General features: G+C 39.4%; 1 protein-coding gene across 1 annotated transcript; it reads left to right on the forward strand.

The window, feature by feature from the left end:
- Nucleotides 1-144: 144 nt before the first annotated feature.
- On the forward strand, nucleotides 145-17,746 carry LOC141441622 (uncharacterized). Its single transcript, XM_074106415.1, has 11 exons — nucleotides 145-760; nucleotides 1,025-1,193; nucleotides 1,952-2,222; nucleotides 4,442-4,486; nucleotides 4,627-4,754; nucleotides 10,113-10,176; nucleotides 10,933-11,079; nucleotides 12,627-12,668; nucleotides 15,061-15,096; nucleotides 16,060-16,169; nucleotides 17,366-17,746. Exons 1-11 carry the CDS (start codon nucleotides 277-279, stop codon nucleotides 17,685-17,687), a joined length of 1,818 nt encoding a protein of 605 aa, XP_073962516.1. The 5' UTR covers nucleotides 145-276; the 3' UTR covers nucleotides 17,688-17,746.
- The last annotated feature ends 316 nt before the right edge of the window (nucleotides 17,747-18,062 follow it).

Raw genomic sequence — 18,062 nt, forward strand, 5'->3', positions numbered from 1 at the left:
ATAGCACTGAAATAAAATTGCGAAATAGCAAAGCCAAAGTAATTTTACCAGCTATTTTACAACTTAAATTTAATATTCATAAAACCTTTTGTTTGTGTTTTACTTATTGGTTCTTTATTATTTCATTGGTTGCCAATAATAAAACAAGTTTTGTTTGAGTCTTTACTTCTTCACCATAACGTACTTATATTTATTTCTACATTTCCAAAACTATAACATTTCGCGTTCTCCTGTAATCAATTTAAACAGTTTAAAACTATTAATATTATTAAAGACATGACCGGCTACATCGTATTGGTCTTCATTCTCTTCAAATTCGCGTCAGGCCACGAACTCGCGCTTCCGGTAACAACAGACCTCGATCAAGAAAATGATAAAATACTAGCGGCCATCGACGACATCTTCATCACGCTTAAAGTTGACAAAAACTTCAAAAAATTTAAAAACGTGGCCGAGTATATTTCAATTCACAGATACATACAAGACGCGGTGCGGAACAGAAATAAAAAATATAACGAAATGTACAACCAAAGTAAAATAATGCAAGATCCTAAAATAGCTTATTACATTTCAAATATCAATAAAGCACTTCGTGAAATGATAAACGACTATAGAATTACGAATACTGACCTATATTTCGACAATAACAAACATTCTTCTGCACCTGCGGCCAGTGACGACATATTAACTGACTTTATTAATTTAGCAAAACATTTCCATATAAATTTGAACATGAATAAGAATACCAAAACAAGTAACGGTGAGTAGTTTAATTGTTTCAACCACGAGTACTTCTCCAAAACATTAAACCAGATGGGTTTTATGATTCTTTTTTTTTTTTCGAAAAAATGCACTTTTTTACTATTTTATTGTTCGTTTTAATTAAAGAATACATAGAGTCGTACATTAATAGACTTATAGGTAAACCAAAATCTATATAAAAACTTGGAGCCTAATCCTGGCCTGGACCTGAATTAAAAATCGAAGTATCCTCTTTCCTGAGTACTTTCATTAATCATTTAAGACACTGGCATCGCGAAATACGTTGAAACCAGAAGGATATACGGCGGTGAGGTGGCCGAGATCGAGAACTGGCCGTTCATTGTCAGCATCCACATCGCCTCCAGGTTCGCCTGTGCCGGCTCCATCATCAGGGAAGACTTGGTGCTCTCCGCTGCCAGCTGCTTCAACAAGTAAGAATATTTGGAAACATTATTCAAAATCGCTTATATATATTTTATAACTTTTCTGCTTTTGGCTGCTTATGTCACTGCACCAGCTTTCCGGCTTTTCAGCTGGAGGTGTGTTATTCGTAGATATGCAGTCATTCAATTAGGGAAGGAACTTTCAAAATAGCTCACCTTTCCGAACTTTTGATAATAGGACTACGAGTAACATTATAATGATTACACAAATAGGCATAAGATTAGGAATAGGACACTCTCCCTTGCCCTTTTGGGTCATAACAAAATAAAACGGAGTAAACAAAAGTTAATACATTAGTTAGACCGCCCCGACTACCATTATCTAATTAAATAATCTAGTCAAATAAGACACCAAGAAGTAAATACACATTAACAAACTATGTTTTCCTTATTTGCCAGTATGCCATAGATAATCAATGAAAGAAATAAAACCCACTGAAAATGACAATCTCTTGGCTGGCCATGGCCACCAATGTTGTATGAAATTCCATTATTGTCCTCTAATTTGAAATTAGAACGAATCTTCAATAAGTTAATCTTCTATACAAAGACGTACTTCGCGTTCTACTGTAACGTAGATAAGGCCGAATTTTCCTTGGATGTTTGCGTAGGTAAATATTTTTTTTTAATTTGTAGCAGTCTATAAGGCAGAACTTCGCGTAATCTGTGTACTATTTTTGCGACAGTTAGGCTGGCATTTCCGAGAAAATAATATTTAATAATTGGAGAAAATATTGTAATGTTAGATTCTACGAAACGAAGCAAAAATACGAGGTCAAAAACAATATCTGGATCCGCGCTGGCAGCGACTCAGTCTACAGCGGGGGGGTGATGGTCCGGGCGGTCAAGCTGCACTTTCATTCACGATACAATCCTGCACAGCAAACAAACAATTTAGTCATCCTGCAGCTGAAGTTGAAGTTTGAGTTCAAGATAGGGCTGATACAACCCATCAGGTGGGCTAAGGAAAGGGCTACGTACAAAAAAGTACATATTGCGGGATGGGGAAACAAAGATGTGAGTACCAAATAATTATTTTATAACACCACCATCAGCCGGAACCGGAAGCTGTCCACTGTTGGACAAAGGTCTCCCCATTAGAACGCCACGATGAACGACAACTAAACCACTTGCCATCGGTTGCACCCAACTTTCGCGATGTCATCAGTCCTCCTAATGAAAGGCCTACCGACGCTTCGTCTTCCGGTTTATGGTCGTCACTCCATGACTTTTTCCCCCAACGAAATCTGTTGTTCTTCGAGCAATGCGGCCCGCCTATTGCCACTTCAACTTGCATAATGCTTCTAGCTATGTCGACTACTTTAGTTCTTCGGTGCGTGCATTGAAATACTGTTGCCAAATCGGATTCTACAAAAAACAGTTCCCGCAAGGAAGCGGGATGTCTCGTGTCAACGGCTAAAAGCCCGTCTACTATTAATGTACTGCTTATTTTAAAACCTTAAGGAGCACATATAGTTCTGAAATAAATAGTAAGTATCTAGACACGCGGTTGTGTGTCAAGCCAAGTTCAAGTTCACAGATCTGGCGAGCAGCACCGTGTGTAATTTTACCCGAACCATTTGGAGCCACTTTTGACCCCCTCATAACACAAAAACTATTTCACATAAACATGTCAAATTTGGCTCATTTATTGAAACTTGCAAGATACAATGTGTGCTCCAAATTTTATAAACGCTCCTCAAACGGTGCTTTCGTGATTTTTATCACTGACACCTATAGATCAAAATTCTAACCCAATTCCAAATGATCTAGAAAGCTCAAATTTGGCATCCAGATAGGTAGAAGTTAGGTCCCAGATAGGTTCTAGTTGGGTGTATACAAAGGAATAAATCAGAAACTAGCAATTTTTTCTCATTTTATTATAATTTTAAACTATATTATTTCTGTACAAAAGTCCCATCAAATCATATAAATGTGAAATAAGAGCCAAGTTCAATATTATGATATATGCCTTGATTGGTTGACTTTAGCGACAAAAGAAGTGAGATCAAAATGGGTGCCAAGTTCAATGGTATTGAAGCCTAAGGTGGACTTGGCTAGTTTTCATATACGAATTATGTTATAGCCTTCGCAAGTTCTGAAGCTGTAAGTTCTTATTCTTCCGAAAATTGGGCTTGCTGGTAGAAACAAGCCATCGAACATAGGGCTCTTCCATGACTGTTTTAGTGGGTACTTATTAATAATTCGTACATGAGAACTAGCCAAGTCCGACCTTAGGCTTCAATATATTATCCTAAGTTGTAAAAAGAAATTATATTTATTTATTTTTATAATATGTTATATTGTTATAAATATATTTCAGGACTGATCGACCACTGATCTTGGCACCCATTTTGATCTCACTTCTTTTGTCGCTAAAGTCAACCAATCAAGGCATAATCATAGTATTGAACTTGGCTCTCATTTCACATTTATGTTTTGATGGGATCATATTTTACATAAACCCCGTATTCATGGAAAACATTTGTAGAGCAACAGTTGATCAACTTTGTTGACCAACTGACACAAAGTTGCGGAAACTTTGTTGACCAACTGACACAAAGTTGCGGAAACTTTGTTGACCAACTGACACAAAGTTGCGGAAACTTTGTTGACCAACTGACACAAAGTTGCGGAAACTTTGTTTACGGTATGACCTCCTCTCCACACGCCATTCCGCGTGAAAACGTTGTAGTTTCCTTTTTTTCATGTCAAGAAAACAAATGAGTGCAAATAAAAAAGTCAGTTAGATCATTTACCCAATATCGTTAATTCCTAGTAGCAAACTTTCCATTCGCGATTTTTCCCAATATATTTTTTTCCCAATATGCTTTTTTGTACTTAAGCTTATTTTCACAGTACACAGTAGCGTTTTTTCCCAATCAGAGTCTACACAGATACAGTGTCGACAGAGATCCGCTCACGCGGAGCTCCTACTTTTGTGTATTTTTGGCCGATGCAAACTTACGATATAACCTAAACCTATGTTTCTGTGTCGATTCTGATTAGGAAAAAACGCTACTGTGAAAAAACGCCAATTGAAATTTTGTTACAGGAAATATAACGATTCTGGGAAAATGATTATCCAACCCTACCTGATAAATGCTGTGGCATGACTGTTATTGGTGCATGAGCGGGGGCCATAACTCGTTCTGTAGCAGTTTTACAGCTGATATTTGCGGAACGAAGAGTTTTTCCTGTAATACTCATGTTGGTTTTACAAATCTATGTTCCAGTACGAAACGACGGCTGTGCCAGCTTCGCCAGAATTTGTTAGAATAGTAAGTTTACACAATTATATAAAAAGTAGCCGTCACTCTCTGGCCCATAAATTATCTCTATGGCATAAATCACGTCGATCCACACACACACACACACACACACACTTTCGCATTTATAATATTAGTAATTATAATTCTAGACTGAGCCGCCGCCGTTCGACAGAAAGCGTCGCTACAGAAGAAAGGGACTGATTGTAGAAGACAGACAACTTCAGTACTCTGTGTTGGACAAGTACGACATGGAAATTTGCAAATATGGTTATTCGAAGTAAGTTTAATTGAGGCGCCGTGGAGACTGCCATCATCATCATCGTTATCATCAAAATAGGCTGCAAAGCTTTTACAGACACTTTTTTACCTCTATACTACCAGTAGTGCTTTCGGAAAGACCATCATTGCCAAGAAGAATGGGCCGGAATAAACTTAGCAGAAAGTATTTTTTCAAAACAAAAAAAATATTATTAATAAAATACAATTAAAAAAAACCTAGGGTGACGTGATTCACCATAGACATGTTAAGCGCAGAGGTAGTGGTACCCACTAATGAACGTAAGGTGTCAAGAGTTCATTATGAAGAATTAAGTAGTCCTTTTATGTTGACAGGGTAGAATACACGTCGTATTGCTAAAATGTGGTTTCGCGCAAAATATTTATGTTTTACCAAAGAACATGGATGGATGTATGGATGGATGAAAGAACAAAAAAAAATAGTTTAGCAATGTTTTAAAATAGAAGAGAATCGTCTCGAGCGAAGATTTAATGATTTCCAGCCTACCGAACAAGCTGGATTCCGTAAAGGCTTTAGCACCATAGACCACATTCACACGCTCCGCCAGATTATACAGAAGACCGATGAGTATAATCGGCCACTATGTTTAGCGTTTGTGGACTATGAAAAAGCCTTCGATTCAATCGAGACCTGGGCTGTATTGCAGTCCCTTCAGCGATGCCATATTGACTATAGATTAAAGAGGTGTTAAAGAGTTTGTACAGCAGCACCACTATGTCGATCCGGTTGCAGGACGAGAGTACACAACCAATCGAACTGCAGCGAGGTGTGAGACAGGGAGACGTTATTTCTCCGAAACTGTTCACAAATGCGTTGGAGGACGTTTTCAAGCTCTTGGACTGGAACAGGTTCGGCATCAATATCAACGGCGAGTACATCACCCATCTTCGTTTTGCCAATGATATAGTCATAATGGCGGAGTCGCTAGAGGAGCTCAATACTATGCTCAGTGACCTCAGTATAGTCTCCCAACAGGTGGGTCTTAAGATGAACATGGACAAGACTAAAATCATGTCAAATGTCCATGTCACACCCGTGCCGGTTATCGTTGGGAACGATGCACTCGAAGTTGTTGACCTCTATGTTTACCTTGGACAAGTTGTCCAGTTGGGTAAGTCCAACTTCAACAAAGAGGTCGCCCGAAGAATCCAACTCGGATGGGCAGCGTTCGGGAAACTTCGTGATGTCTTCTTGTCCAATATTCCGCAGTGCCTGAAGACTAGAGTCTTCGACCAGTGTGTGTTGCCAGTGATGACTTATGGCGGTGAGACTTGGTCCTTGACTGTTGGCCTCTTAGAGAGGCTCAGAGTCACGCAACGAGCTATGGAGAGAGCTATGCTTGGAGTTTCTTTGCGCGATAGAATCCGGAATACGGAGATTCGTCGAAGAACTAAAGTCACTGACATAGCCAGGAAAATATGCAAATTGAAGTGGCAATGGGCAGGCCACATCGCTCGAAGAACGGATGACCTTTGGGGGAGAAAAGTCCTCGAGTGGCGACCACGAACCCGAAGACGAAGCGTTGGCAGGCCTCCCACCAGGTGGACTGACGACATCGTGAGAGTAGCGGGAAACCGGTGGGTGCAAGTGGCGAGTTGTCGTTCATTGTGGCGTTCTAAGGGGGAGGCCTTTGTCCAGCAGTGGACGTCTTCCGGCTGATGATGATGATGAGATAAAAGTTTAAAACCTATAAGAGTGCTAAGTTATCGACTCTTAATCAAATCAGGCAATGTTGGGGCCAGAGGGCAAAGTTGAAGTAGTTTACGGTACGCCGTCGCCGCTCCACAACTATAACCCGTCCAGCGTCCTAGACACACACCGTGTGTCTAACGCCACCTGTCAGTGGCCAAAAAAGGCTAGGCGCTTGGTGCAATCCGGGGCGCTCGACGGGTGAAGGTTCCAACGGTTGTAAACTCTCGGCACTCGCAGGATACCTGATCTAAAGAAAGATTGAAATGTCGCTAAAAGACATGACTACGTAGTTCATAAAGAAGTAGTAGAGCTTGAAGGCGCTTATAAGGTTAGTGCAATTCCGTCTGTTTTCATTTAATTCATCGATACAACATCTCTCGAAGGCATAAGAAGAGTTTCAACCTTACTTTTACTAGAGAAACCCGTTTTTATTTATAGTGAAACTCCGCTGAATTTCTTTATTGTCGTTAAAAATCATCGAACAACAAATTAACTAAATTTAACATATATGGCTTTTTGACATATCGAATATAGGCTGTCCTGGTAATAAGCCTTGTCTATGGTAAGTAACGCGTCTAACCGTCTATATAAACAAACTAGCGGACTGCTAGCAAGCATGAATCATAGACAACCTCTAACAAGAAAGTCTGGCGACCGATAAACCTCAGGTCTTTTATGAATAAGGCTGATATTCTCTACGGGATCTACTAAGACTACTTGTAATAGGTAAGCTACCGTACCGATATTAAAAGGCATTAAGCTCCAGAAAGTTGGCGCCATACAGCCAGGTCTAGTCACCCATATTGATTTTTTCCCGACTGGACGCCGCCATCTCCTATAAAGCATTTCATATTAAATTTTAAAGCTAAAATCAAGTAAATATAGCAAGGACCTAGTGTCTTTGGCCCTTCATCCCAGCCTATATACGTCCCACTGCAGGGCACAGGCCTCCCCTCAGAATGAGAGGGCTTGGGCCATAGTTCCCACGCGGGCCCAGTGCGGATTGGGAACTTCACACACACCATTGAATTGCTTCGCAGGTTTGTGCAGGTTTCCTCACGATGTTTTCCTTCACCGCAAAGCTCGTGGCAAATTTCAAATGTAACTCCGCACATGAATTTCGAAAAACTCAGAGGTGCGAGCCGGGGTTTGAACCCACGACCCTCTGCTTGAGAATCGATGGGTCAAACCACTAGGCAACCACGGCTTAGTGTTCTTTGGCCCTTGAGGAAACTCAACCCAACTCGGCCGCGGCCCCCAGTCCCCGATAGCTCCTCTAAATAACCTTGACCTTGGTAGCGGGCCAGGTAACGGAACAGCACGGTGTGCTAAGAATCTTCAGGAGACTCCTCGCTACCATTCCCACCGGACATTGGCTCTGGCCTCGCACAATACGGTATTTGACAACTCCTGATTTTGCCATATCTTACAGATATAGCGAAGAGAAAATTATTGAAATGGATTTATAGTGATGAAAAATCTATATAGATATGCACAAGTAGATTGACGACAGGGTCTAATCTTGATTGTTAGAGTTGCATTGTGGTTATACAAAATAGACCAAGCATTGACATTGAACAAATACATTTATAAAGATTTCGCTAGGAAATTAAACAGAATTATCGCGTTGACACAAAAAGCACAGAATACTTATTATATAAAAAAAGATCAAAATAAATCAAAAGCAGTATGGAATGTTATTAATAAATTTAAAAACAATAAGTCAGGTCAATCAATTAGTCAAATATCTCATAATAATTCTATCATAACTAAACCAAAGGACATAGCTAATTATTTTAATGATTATTTTATAAATCAAGTGACAAGAAATGACATGGACCGTACCAATAAGATTGAGCCGATTAAAAATACAATTTTCATGACGCCGACTAATCAACAGGAAGTAAAAAAAGCGATAAATAGGTTAAATAACACAAATAGTATTGGGCATGATGGTGTATGTACGAAAATTGTCAAGATTTGTTCGGAAGAAATTGCTGGTCCTCTAGCATATATTTTCAATCTTATGTTTGAGCAATCGAAATTTCCTTGTCATTTTAAATTATCTATTATAAAGCCTATTTATAAAAAAGGTGATATAAATGATGTAAGTAGTCACAGACCGATTTCAATAATATCTATTTTTTCTAAAATTTCCGAAATTTTGATATATGACCGTCTATATAATTTTTTGGAAAAATTTCACATACTTAAAAACGAACAAAATGGTTCGAAAAAATAAATCGACTCAACTAGCGGTATTTGATAGCCTTCATCATATAATGGATTGTATAAATAAAAAAGTTTACGTAGCAGCAATATTTATGGACATGCAAAAGGCATTTGACTGTGTAGATCATAAACACCTCTTGACTAAACTACACTTGTATGGAATCCGTGGCAATGCATACAACCTTTTAAAGTCTTATTTAGAAAACCGGAAACAAGTATGCGAATTAACAGCTATCTGTCCTCAAACAAAAATCAAAATTACGCATCAATCTCAAGTAAAATCCGTTAGATTTGGGGTACCGCAAGGGAGTACACTTGGGCCCTTGCTATTTCTTATCTACATCAATGATCTACCAGACCACATCTCGCACCCAACGGTCCTGTTTGCAGATGACTGTACAGTAATAGTAAAATAAACTGAAGTAAATATGCTAGAAACAGAAATAAAATCTGTCATAACATGCGCGGCACAATGGCTGAAAAACAATAATCTAATATTAAATATTGCCATAATTAAAATTCTGCGTTTCCACCAGCCTCAGTCCAACCCGCCTAAAATGGAAATTAATTACAATAAAATACCAATAGAAATAGTTGAAAAATGTCTGTTTCTGGGAATAGTACTTGACCAAAATTGTAATTGGAAATCTAATGTAGAAAGAATATGCTCTAGAGTAAATAGTTTTGTATATCCTCTTAGACAATTGGTTAAGTTAGTTAATCAAGAAACTGCGATCACTGCTTACTATGGGCATGTGCATTCCATTATCGCATATAGCATAATTTTTTGGGGAAATTCACCTAAATGGCACAATGTATTCCTGACGCAAAAAAGATGTGTTCGTGCAATTACTGGAATAACCACTAGGGAAAGCTGTAAACCATATTTTAAAGAGCTTGGTTTATTAACCTTTCCTTCTCTTTATATAATGGAATGTCTGACTTTTGTAAAGAAGTATGACGATCGTTTTCAGAAGCATCAACCTAACCCTGAACTTAATCTTCGACTAAGAAATAGGCACATATTTCCACGAGCACACTGTGCCCTGTTCAGAAAAAGTGTATTTTGCATGGCAGTCAAATTTTTCAATAAATTGCCTGAATATCTAAAAACACTACCACCTAACATATTTAGAAATAGAATATGTAAAATATTGAAAGACAAGATGTATTAAATAATGAATTAAACATGATAATGTTAAAAAAAAATGAAATCGCATTTATATTAGGTAGGTACCTACATGTAGATGAAAATCTCTTGTTATAATATTTGTACGCCGTGTAAGCGGCAAAAAGTGGTGAACTTTCAAATGTTGGCATAACGCCTGTTAACCATGTAACCTGCTTTTTTAACAAATAAATCTTTGACTTTGACTTTGACTTTGAGCTGGAGGAAAAATTTGCATGTTTCAGTCGTACGATCACGATGAGTAACTTCTGCGCGGGAAGCCTCCAACGGGGCACTGGGGCTTGCAAGGTTAGTTAATATCATCTAATCAAGTATATTTGAAAACATTGACATGTAGTGCTTTATCTTTATGAATCATGAACCTAACTAAAGACTTTATGCGAAATAAAGATTTCTTATTCTTACTAAGTACAGTCAAACCATTACCTTGATCTACTCGTCGTAGAAAACTCTCGCAAGAATTTTAGACTAAGAGAGTGGAGAGTAAAACACCAAACAATAGAATGGCTGATTATGGAGCACCATACTAAGCATTACTGAAAACATTTAGAAAAAAGAAAGAAAGAAAATCAATTTATTTAACGCCATAAAACAAACATTTACAATTTACATGGAGAAACACAACACGAGCAATAGACCTCACTGGTCCAAAGTGATATTTATCTCGGAACCTTGAGAAAAGATCAAAAAATATGGGGATAGTTTACAACAGGGGCAATTTGTATAATTAAGAGAGCAATGACAAAATTAGGTACATAAAAAACCGGCAAAGAGCGTGTGACACGTTCAAGATAGGGTTTCGTAGCCGTTGTTTACGAAAAAATGATGTAGTATTTTTCTAAGGATCTATTTTGTACGAAATCTTACAAGTTCAGGTTTATTTTATACCTGTGGCTGTTAGGTATTTACTTTTAAACCACTAATAATTCTCAAGAAAACTTAGCCTATAAAGTTTCTAAACCAACAGTTTAATTTTTGGAGTTCGATTTTTTAATAAAATTTTTCACTTTTAAGTGACCTTTCTTGATGCATTTTTCCCCCCAGTACGACGTCGGCGGGCCAGGCGTCATCGGGACCTTGCTGCACGCCGTGATCAGCTTCGGGCCGTCCCGCTGTGGCATCACGGGGGCCCCCACCGTCTTCACCAAAGTCTACAGATACAAGAAATGGTTCAAGAAAATCTTCTGCAGCGTAAGCATGGGCATCATTCTAATCTCTACTTTCTATCTGTGTTCTCCTCTCCGGGCCCCTCCCTGCTAAACAATTTGCTTTTTGATCGAGTTACCTAAAAAGCGAGATGCGAATAAAGGCGTTATGCCTAAACATGAAATTTGCCTAAAAAGCTGTTTGCCCTAAACGAGAGATGCCGGTGAAGCAGTATGCCTGAAGTGTGAAGTTGACTAAGAAGCAGATTGCCTAAAGTAGAGTGTGAGATACCAGAACACAATAACTTTTATTTTATTCGACTGGATGGCAAACGAGCAAGTGGGTCTCCTGATGGTAAGAGATCACCACCGCCCATAAACATCTGCAACACCAGGGGTATTGCAGACGCGTTGCCAACCTAGAGGCCTAAGATGGGATACCTCACGTGCCAAGAATTTCACCGGCTGTCTTACTCTCCACGCCGAAACACAGCAGTGCAAGCACTGTTGCTTCACGGCAGGATTAGCGAGCAAGAGCTTGATCTTAAAATACTTCCTGGCGTCTTTCATAGCTTATTATATCGCTACCCAACTCGTGTATCAACTTACAGCCTTATTCATAAAAACTCCTTAATTGAGGTTTGATCGGTCTGTTACTTAGCAGACTGATTAAGCTTGTTAGACGGTTGTCAAGAAGTATGATTCATAAACGCTTGCTAGCAGTCTGCTAGTTGTTGAGCTGCTGATAGACGGATTAGACGCGTTATGTTGGCCACCTTGACAAATCAAAGACAAAAAATGGCCTAATCGATAATTAAAAAAAAAAATTGACAGCAGTGACAGCAAATTACCAGGAAAAAAAAAAGCGAGATGTCTGTTTTCCCGCCATTTCCGATCCGCATGTTTATGTTGTGCAAAAAGCCATAATTATGTTAATCATCCTTATTTTTCTTTCATATTTATTGTTAATTTATTGTTGCTAATTTAGAGGATTTTTAAATACAAATTCCTGAAAATATTTTTTCCTGTTTTTTTTTTAATCTGCGTAGCCCTGCCTTCACTATAAATATCTTCGGTACCTATGGTTTTTTGCTCTAGTCAAAGTCAGCTGTTCAAACTTGTGGCGGCCATTTTGTGACTTAGCAGAGAGATAAAGGAGGGTCTACGGTCCTCTAACTTTAGCAGAGCCTTGATCGACTGATTAGCGCTAACAGACGTTTTTGAATCATGTTTTTTAGCATCGGGCCTTCAAGGAGCCTTCAAGGAGGCTCTAACTTTTTATGAATAAGGCTGTTGAACTTTAGCTGGGTGCAGGTAAAATCTGTCGCACCTTGAGAATCAAACTCAAACCGTCAGTAAACGAAATTAGTCACCTCTCAAAAATGACCCTAAAGCATTTTAACGCATTCACTGCCACCTGACTTCTGCAGGTGCCACCGACGCACATGTGCGTCAAAATGTATGAATAATTATAACGGCGGCACTGGCCTTCCACCCGGTCCGTGCAACCCGCGTCACCTAGCTAGTCCCTAAGCTTCACTTATTCAACAGTTGCATAAAATACACTTTCCTAAATTATCATATTTATTTCAGGTTGTGATGACTAATGACACAGTGGTTGATTCTAATGAAATGGTAATATTCAATTTAATAATTACATTTTTCTATTAAGTGGCTGATCATGGGTTCGAATCCCACTCAAAACAATTATCAGTAAATATCATGAGTCTATACATGCTAATTTTACCCACTTCTAGCTAATGTACAGTCTAAATACAGACCGTAAAAAGTACAGTCAGCAATTAAAAAAAAAGCCGGCTAAGCGAAAGTCGGACTTGCGTACCGAGGGCTCGGAACTTTATACCTAGGGTCCTAGGGATCTTCATTTGTTTATTATTGTGGTATGAATTTTCTTTAGTTAGGTATTAATGTTTTGGGCTTGCTGGCCCCACTCTACCACAGAATAAGTAATAATAAGTAGTACATCGTATAATACCATGACCGTATTAGGAACGCATCAGGCACGGAATGTAACGTGACACGGACTACACTATAGAAACTGTACAACTACACAATATAGAAACTGTACAACTTGTTAAAAAAAAAAGCCTCTATTGCTGTTTAAGTTTAACTTATTTGACAGTAATTAGTGTAAGTTGAGAAAGAGGCAAGAAGTTACGTAGGTACATTATACTAACTCGGTCGATCCTCCCCCTAAACAGCTTGTCTTTCGACAAAGGCCTCCTCTAAGGCTTTCCACTTACTTCTATCCTTTGTCGCACATCATCATCATCATGTCAGTTGAAAGACGTCCACTGCTGGACATAGGCCTCCCCCAAGGCTCTCCACTCAGACCGGTCTTGTGCTTTCGCATCCACCGCGATCCCGCAATCTTATCCAGGTCGTCGCTCCATCTTGTTGGAGGCCTACCGACAGCTCGTCTCCCGGTCTGCGGACGCTATTTGAGAACCTTTTGACCCCATCGGCCATCAGTCCTGCGAGCAATGTGCCCCGCCCATTGCCACTTCAGTTTCGCAATTGTTCGGTAGTTCTACTGCGGATATCATCATTTCTGATTAAGTATATCCCGCAGAGAAACCCCGAGCATAGCCCTCTCCATAGCCCTTCGAGTGACTTTGAGCTTCCTCATGAGGTCCATCGTTAGCGCCCACGTCTCAGATCCGTATGTCATCACTGGCAACACACACTGGTCAAAGACTTTTGACTTCAAACACTGCGGTTATTTGGATGAAAAGACACTGCGAAGCTTCCCAAACGCTGCCCAGCCGAGTCGGATTCAACGAGTGATCTCTTTCTCTCTTTGTCGTACGCACGTACGTAACCATTCTAGGCCAGCTACTTTCTTAAAACCGTCTTCCCATCTAACTGCCTACCTCTACTTCTTCTGCTTTCTCTAGGGTACCATTCAGTTTTTTTTTTATACGACTGGATGGCAAACGAGCAAGTGGGTCTCCTGATGGTAAGAGATCACCACCGCCCATAAACATCTGCAAACCAGGGGAATTGCAGATGCGTTGCCAACCTAGAGGCCTAAGAGGGGATACCTCAAGTGCCAGTAATTTCACCGGCTGTCTTACTCTCCACGCCGAAACACAACAGTGCAAGCACTACTGCTTCACGGCAGGATTAGCGAGCAAGATGGTGGTAGCAATCCGGGCGGACCTTGCACAAGGTCCTACCACCTGCAGTTATTATTTTAGTCCACTTCTCACACAACTTGTTAACGGCGTGTAATACCTACAAGAAGCGTATCGGCGCCGAAGCGTTTTGACGCTCCGTGCATGGCACGCGACGGCGACGGTTGGTGAAACGTGCTAGTGGGCATAGTCTCATACTTTTCAATACAACGGATATACTTTTGCCTGAAACGTTCCTATTACGATCATGGCATCATACGGTTTAGCAGGTTGGAGTTCATTTCGTTCTACTGTTTTTATCCGATTTTAAAAATGGAGTAAGTTGTCTATTTAGCTGTTTTTAGGGTTCCTTTGACAAAATTTTAATGACAAAAAAGGAACCCGGCATGTCTGTCTATCCGACCATCTATCTGTCAGGGAATGTAAAGACGACTTTTCGATACAGTGATTCGTTCAACTTTAAAGTACATTTTTTGTTAAAATAGAGCGTCTCTCCCCGTCTAAAAGCTAAACAGAAGTAATGGTTTGAAAATTTTGTCAAAAATCATGATTGTAGTTAATATATCAAGGAAACTATTACGGCTAAGTTTGCTAGACAATTATTAGTAATTTAAGAGTAAATAGCACCCTAACTGGAAAATTCCGTACAAAAAACAGCAAAGTATTAGGTACAGTCGCCTTTAAATATTTCTGAGCGGCCAAAGTGATCAAAAATATAGAAACTCTAATACCTTAATAATTAAGTGAATGTGCTCCGAAATATCTGATGGCGATGTAGTAGCTTGATTTTTTCGTAAAAGGGCTGCGCAATCCTATCCTGGGCGTGCCCGACATTTTTAGTATCGTATCAAGTCTCACATTTGTTTCAGGAAGAGCTAGATGTGGTGGGGCCCGATGGGAGCAAGGTATTTTGTGCACAAATCATACTTGAAAATTGACTAAAAAACTATTTATCTTCAATTGCTATGACTGTACTATCGAAACCAGTAACATGTCGAAGTCAACAGAAATACTTAAAAAGATAAAAATGACAGGATTATTTAGTCGTAAATACCTACAGCCCTATTCATAAAAAAACCTTAATTGAGGTTTGATCGGTCTGTTTCTTAGCAGACTGATTAAGCTTGTTAGACGGTTGTCAAGAAGTATGATTCATAAACGCTTGCTAGCAGTCTGCCAGTTGTTGAGCTGCTGATAGACGAATTAGACGCGTTATGTTGGCCATCTTGACAAATCAAAGAAAAAAAATGGCCTCATCGAAATTTAAAAAAAAAATGACAGCATTGACAGCAAATTAGCAGGAAAAAAATAAAAAGTGAGATGTTTGTTTTCCCGCCATTTCCGATCCGCATGTACCTAAGTGCAAAAAGCCGTAATTATGTTAATCATCCTAATTTTTTTTTTCATATTTATTGTTAGTAAAGTAGCAGTAATAAATACCTAATTTAGAGGATTTTTAAATACAAATTCCTGAAAATAATTTTTCCTGGATTTTTTTTAATCTTTGCGTAACCCTAAAAATATCTTCGGTATGGTTTTTTGCTCTTGTCAAAGTTAGCTGTTCAAACTTGTGGTGGTCATTTTGTGACTTAGCAGGGAGATAAAGGAGGGTTTACGGTCCACTAACTTTAGCAGAGCCTTGATCGACTGATTAGCGCTAACAGACGTTTATGAATCATGTTTTTTAGCATCGGGCCTTCAAGGAGCCTTCAAGGAGGCTCTAACTTTTTATGAATAAGGCTGCTACTCTCTATAATTAAAAAAACTACTTTTTCTACTGTCAACTACTTTCTACTCGCTCACAAATCGCGAGTGTGATAACCCTCTTAGCATCTGAACCACTGAACTGCGTGTGTTGTACGCCACAGGTCAGGAGGTACCCGTTCGTAGCCAGCGTGTTCATAAGGGATAAGTACGTCTGCACCGGAGCCATCATCCGAAGAGACCTGGTCATCACAGTGGCATCTTGTGTCGAAGCGTAAGCAATTACTTTTTACCCACGACTTTGCTCCCGTAAACCATCAAGGGAATCCCCAAAAAAGTTCCTGTCTGAAGTTGGTTCATCAAGATTTTTGGTTATTTTACAAGTGCCCATCCCATGAGAACATGAATACGTTTTCCTTAAGAACACATGTGCATAAATATGTCGAATGAACATATACTTGTGCATAGATAGAGTTTGACGACAAAAATTGCTAAGCATGAATAATATTTTTTGACATTGATATATTTTGCCAGCGCTTGGGTTACTTCTCCAGTTAAAATGGGTCTCGACCTCCAACATCAGACTGCACCATGCTTTACGATCTTGCGCCTCCTTACCCGAATGGTGATTGTGAGATAGAAAAGGTCTTTCTGGGTGGACTACGTCCACTCGGTTGTAAATAGTTATTTGTGTCACAAGTGAGCAAAATGGTGTATTTACGGCGAGGGCGTACATTGAATCCAGAATGTAGCGAAGGATTCTACAATAGAATCCTGAGCGTAGCGAGGGATTCTAAAGTAGAATCCTGAGCGTAATGAGGGATTCAAGTGTTAACGCCCAAGATGAAAATAATTTTGCTCCCGAGTGGCTCATACAACTTTTCACACCGAGCATTAAGAAAGTTGAAAAAAAAATCTATATTTTTTTATGTTTAATGTTTATTGTACTCAAAAAGAAGTGTTACAGGTAACATAAACTTAAGTACAAAAAGATCTTAAGTAAGTGGTTGAGCTTTCGACCCCTAAACTAGGTTTAAACCTGTGCCTTAGGGGCTTGAGTTCGTCCGAAATTAATGTCTTAAACAAACATGTTCTTGGATAATGTAACACATTAATCAGTAGTAAAAATGAAATATATGAAAAAAAAAATAATAGGACGTCATCCCTCGGTGACAAGAATTTTAGTTCAGTAGTGATAGGTTTCAATGGGATGAACGTTGGGATACTTACAATCTAACTGTAATAGTTAAGGTAGATCTGTCATTGTGATTTAACTATTATTAAATATTATTAAAAAAACAGCCAGCATAGAAAATAGAGTGGCTTTACAATTATCAACTTCAAAAATTGGCATTTGCAATAAAACACTTAGAAAAAGGAAGGAGAGGTGTGAAAAATGTTTTCGTGAATTAAAATAAACAGGAAATATTTCAGAGCTTGACAGTGGATTCAAATTATTTGTTTCATCAGGCATCACGTTTTGAGCAAATCCGGGAGGAGAGCTTTCATCACCACCGTGAACGTCCGCGTCGGCAGCGACCTGTACCCCCGCGGGACCAAAATTCCCGTCATAGACTTCCACTTCCAGCGTAGCTTCAACCAACAGACGTTACAGTACAATCTGGTCATACTCGTTCTGAAGACCAAAATTGATTTCATAAAGGGAAGAATTGCGGGCGTTCGCGTGAGCAACGCGACCAGACTGAAGTACAAATATACGCAAATCTCAGTTGTAGGGTGGGGGGCCGATTGCGTAAGTAAATTACTGCAGTTTGTTATTTATTACAGTTAACTGATAGACGCAGTGTTGTTGGCAGAGCTCCCACTAACTAGATCAGTGGTGGGCAAACTTTCTTCATGGGGGGCCAGAAAGTTACAGATATTTTAGAGGAGGGCCAGGATTACACCGTTTTGTTTTAAACTTTTTTATATTTTTGCCAAATAATTAAATTATATTATGATCGCAGGCCATACAGGTAGGTACTATTCACCTCGAAGGAACGTCGGCGAGCGAATTAAATCCCTTCGTGGGCCGGAGTTGGCCGTACTTTGCCCATCACTGAGCTAGGTGGACCGTTCGTTGTGATTGTAGTGTAAGAACACTCCTCTTCGCCACTAAAGAAGGGGTAGCATTTTTTCAACAGTGGATGTCGTCATGTTCATGATG

The sequence above is a fragment of the Choristoneura fumiferana genome, chromosome 24 (genome assembly GCF_025370935.1).
Source record: "Choristoneura fumiferana chromosome 24, NRCan_CFum_1, whole genome shotgun sequence".
In the NCBI taxonomy this organism is placed as follows: domain Eukaryota; kingdom Metazoa; phylum Arthropoda; class Insecta; order Lepidoptera; family Tortricidae; genus Choristoneura; species Choristoneura fumiferana.

Bases quoted from the DNA above. Each gene is read 5' to 3' on its own strand.
- LOC141441622 (XM_074106415.1), top strand. From the start codon at position 277: ATGACCGGCTACATCGTATTGGTCTTCATTCTCTTCAAATTCGCGTCA. The intron at 11,080-12,626 runs GTAAGCATGGGC...TATTTATTTCAG, and splicing joins TCAAGAAAATCTTCTGCAGC to GTTGTGATGACTAATGACAC. The intron at 12,669-15,060 runs GTAATATTCAAT...CATTTGTTTCAG, and splicing joins TGGTTGATTCTAATGAAATG to GAAGAGCTAGATGTGGTGGG.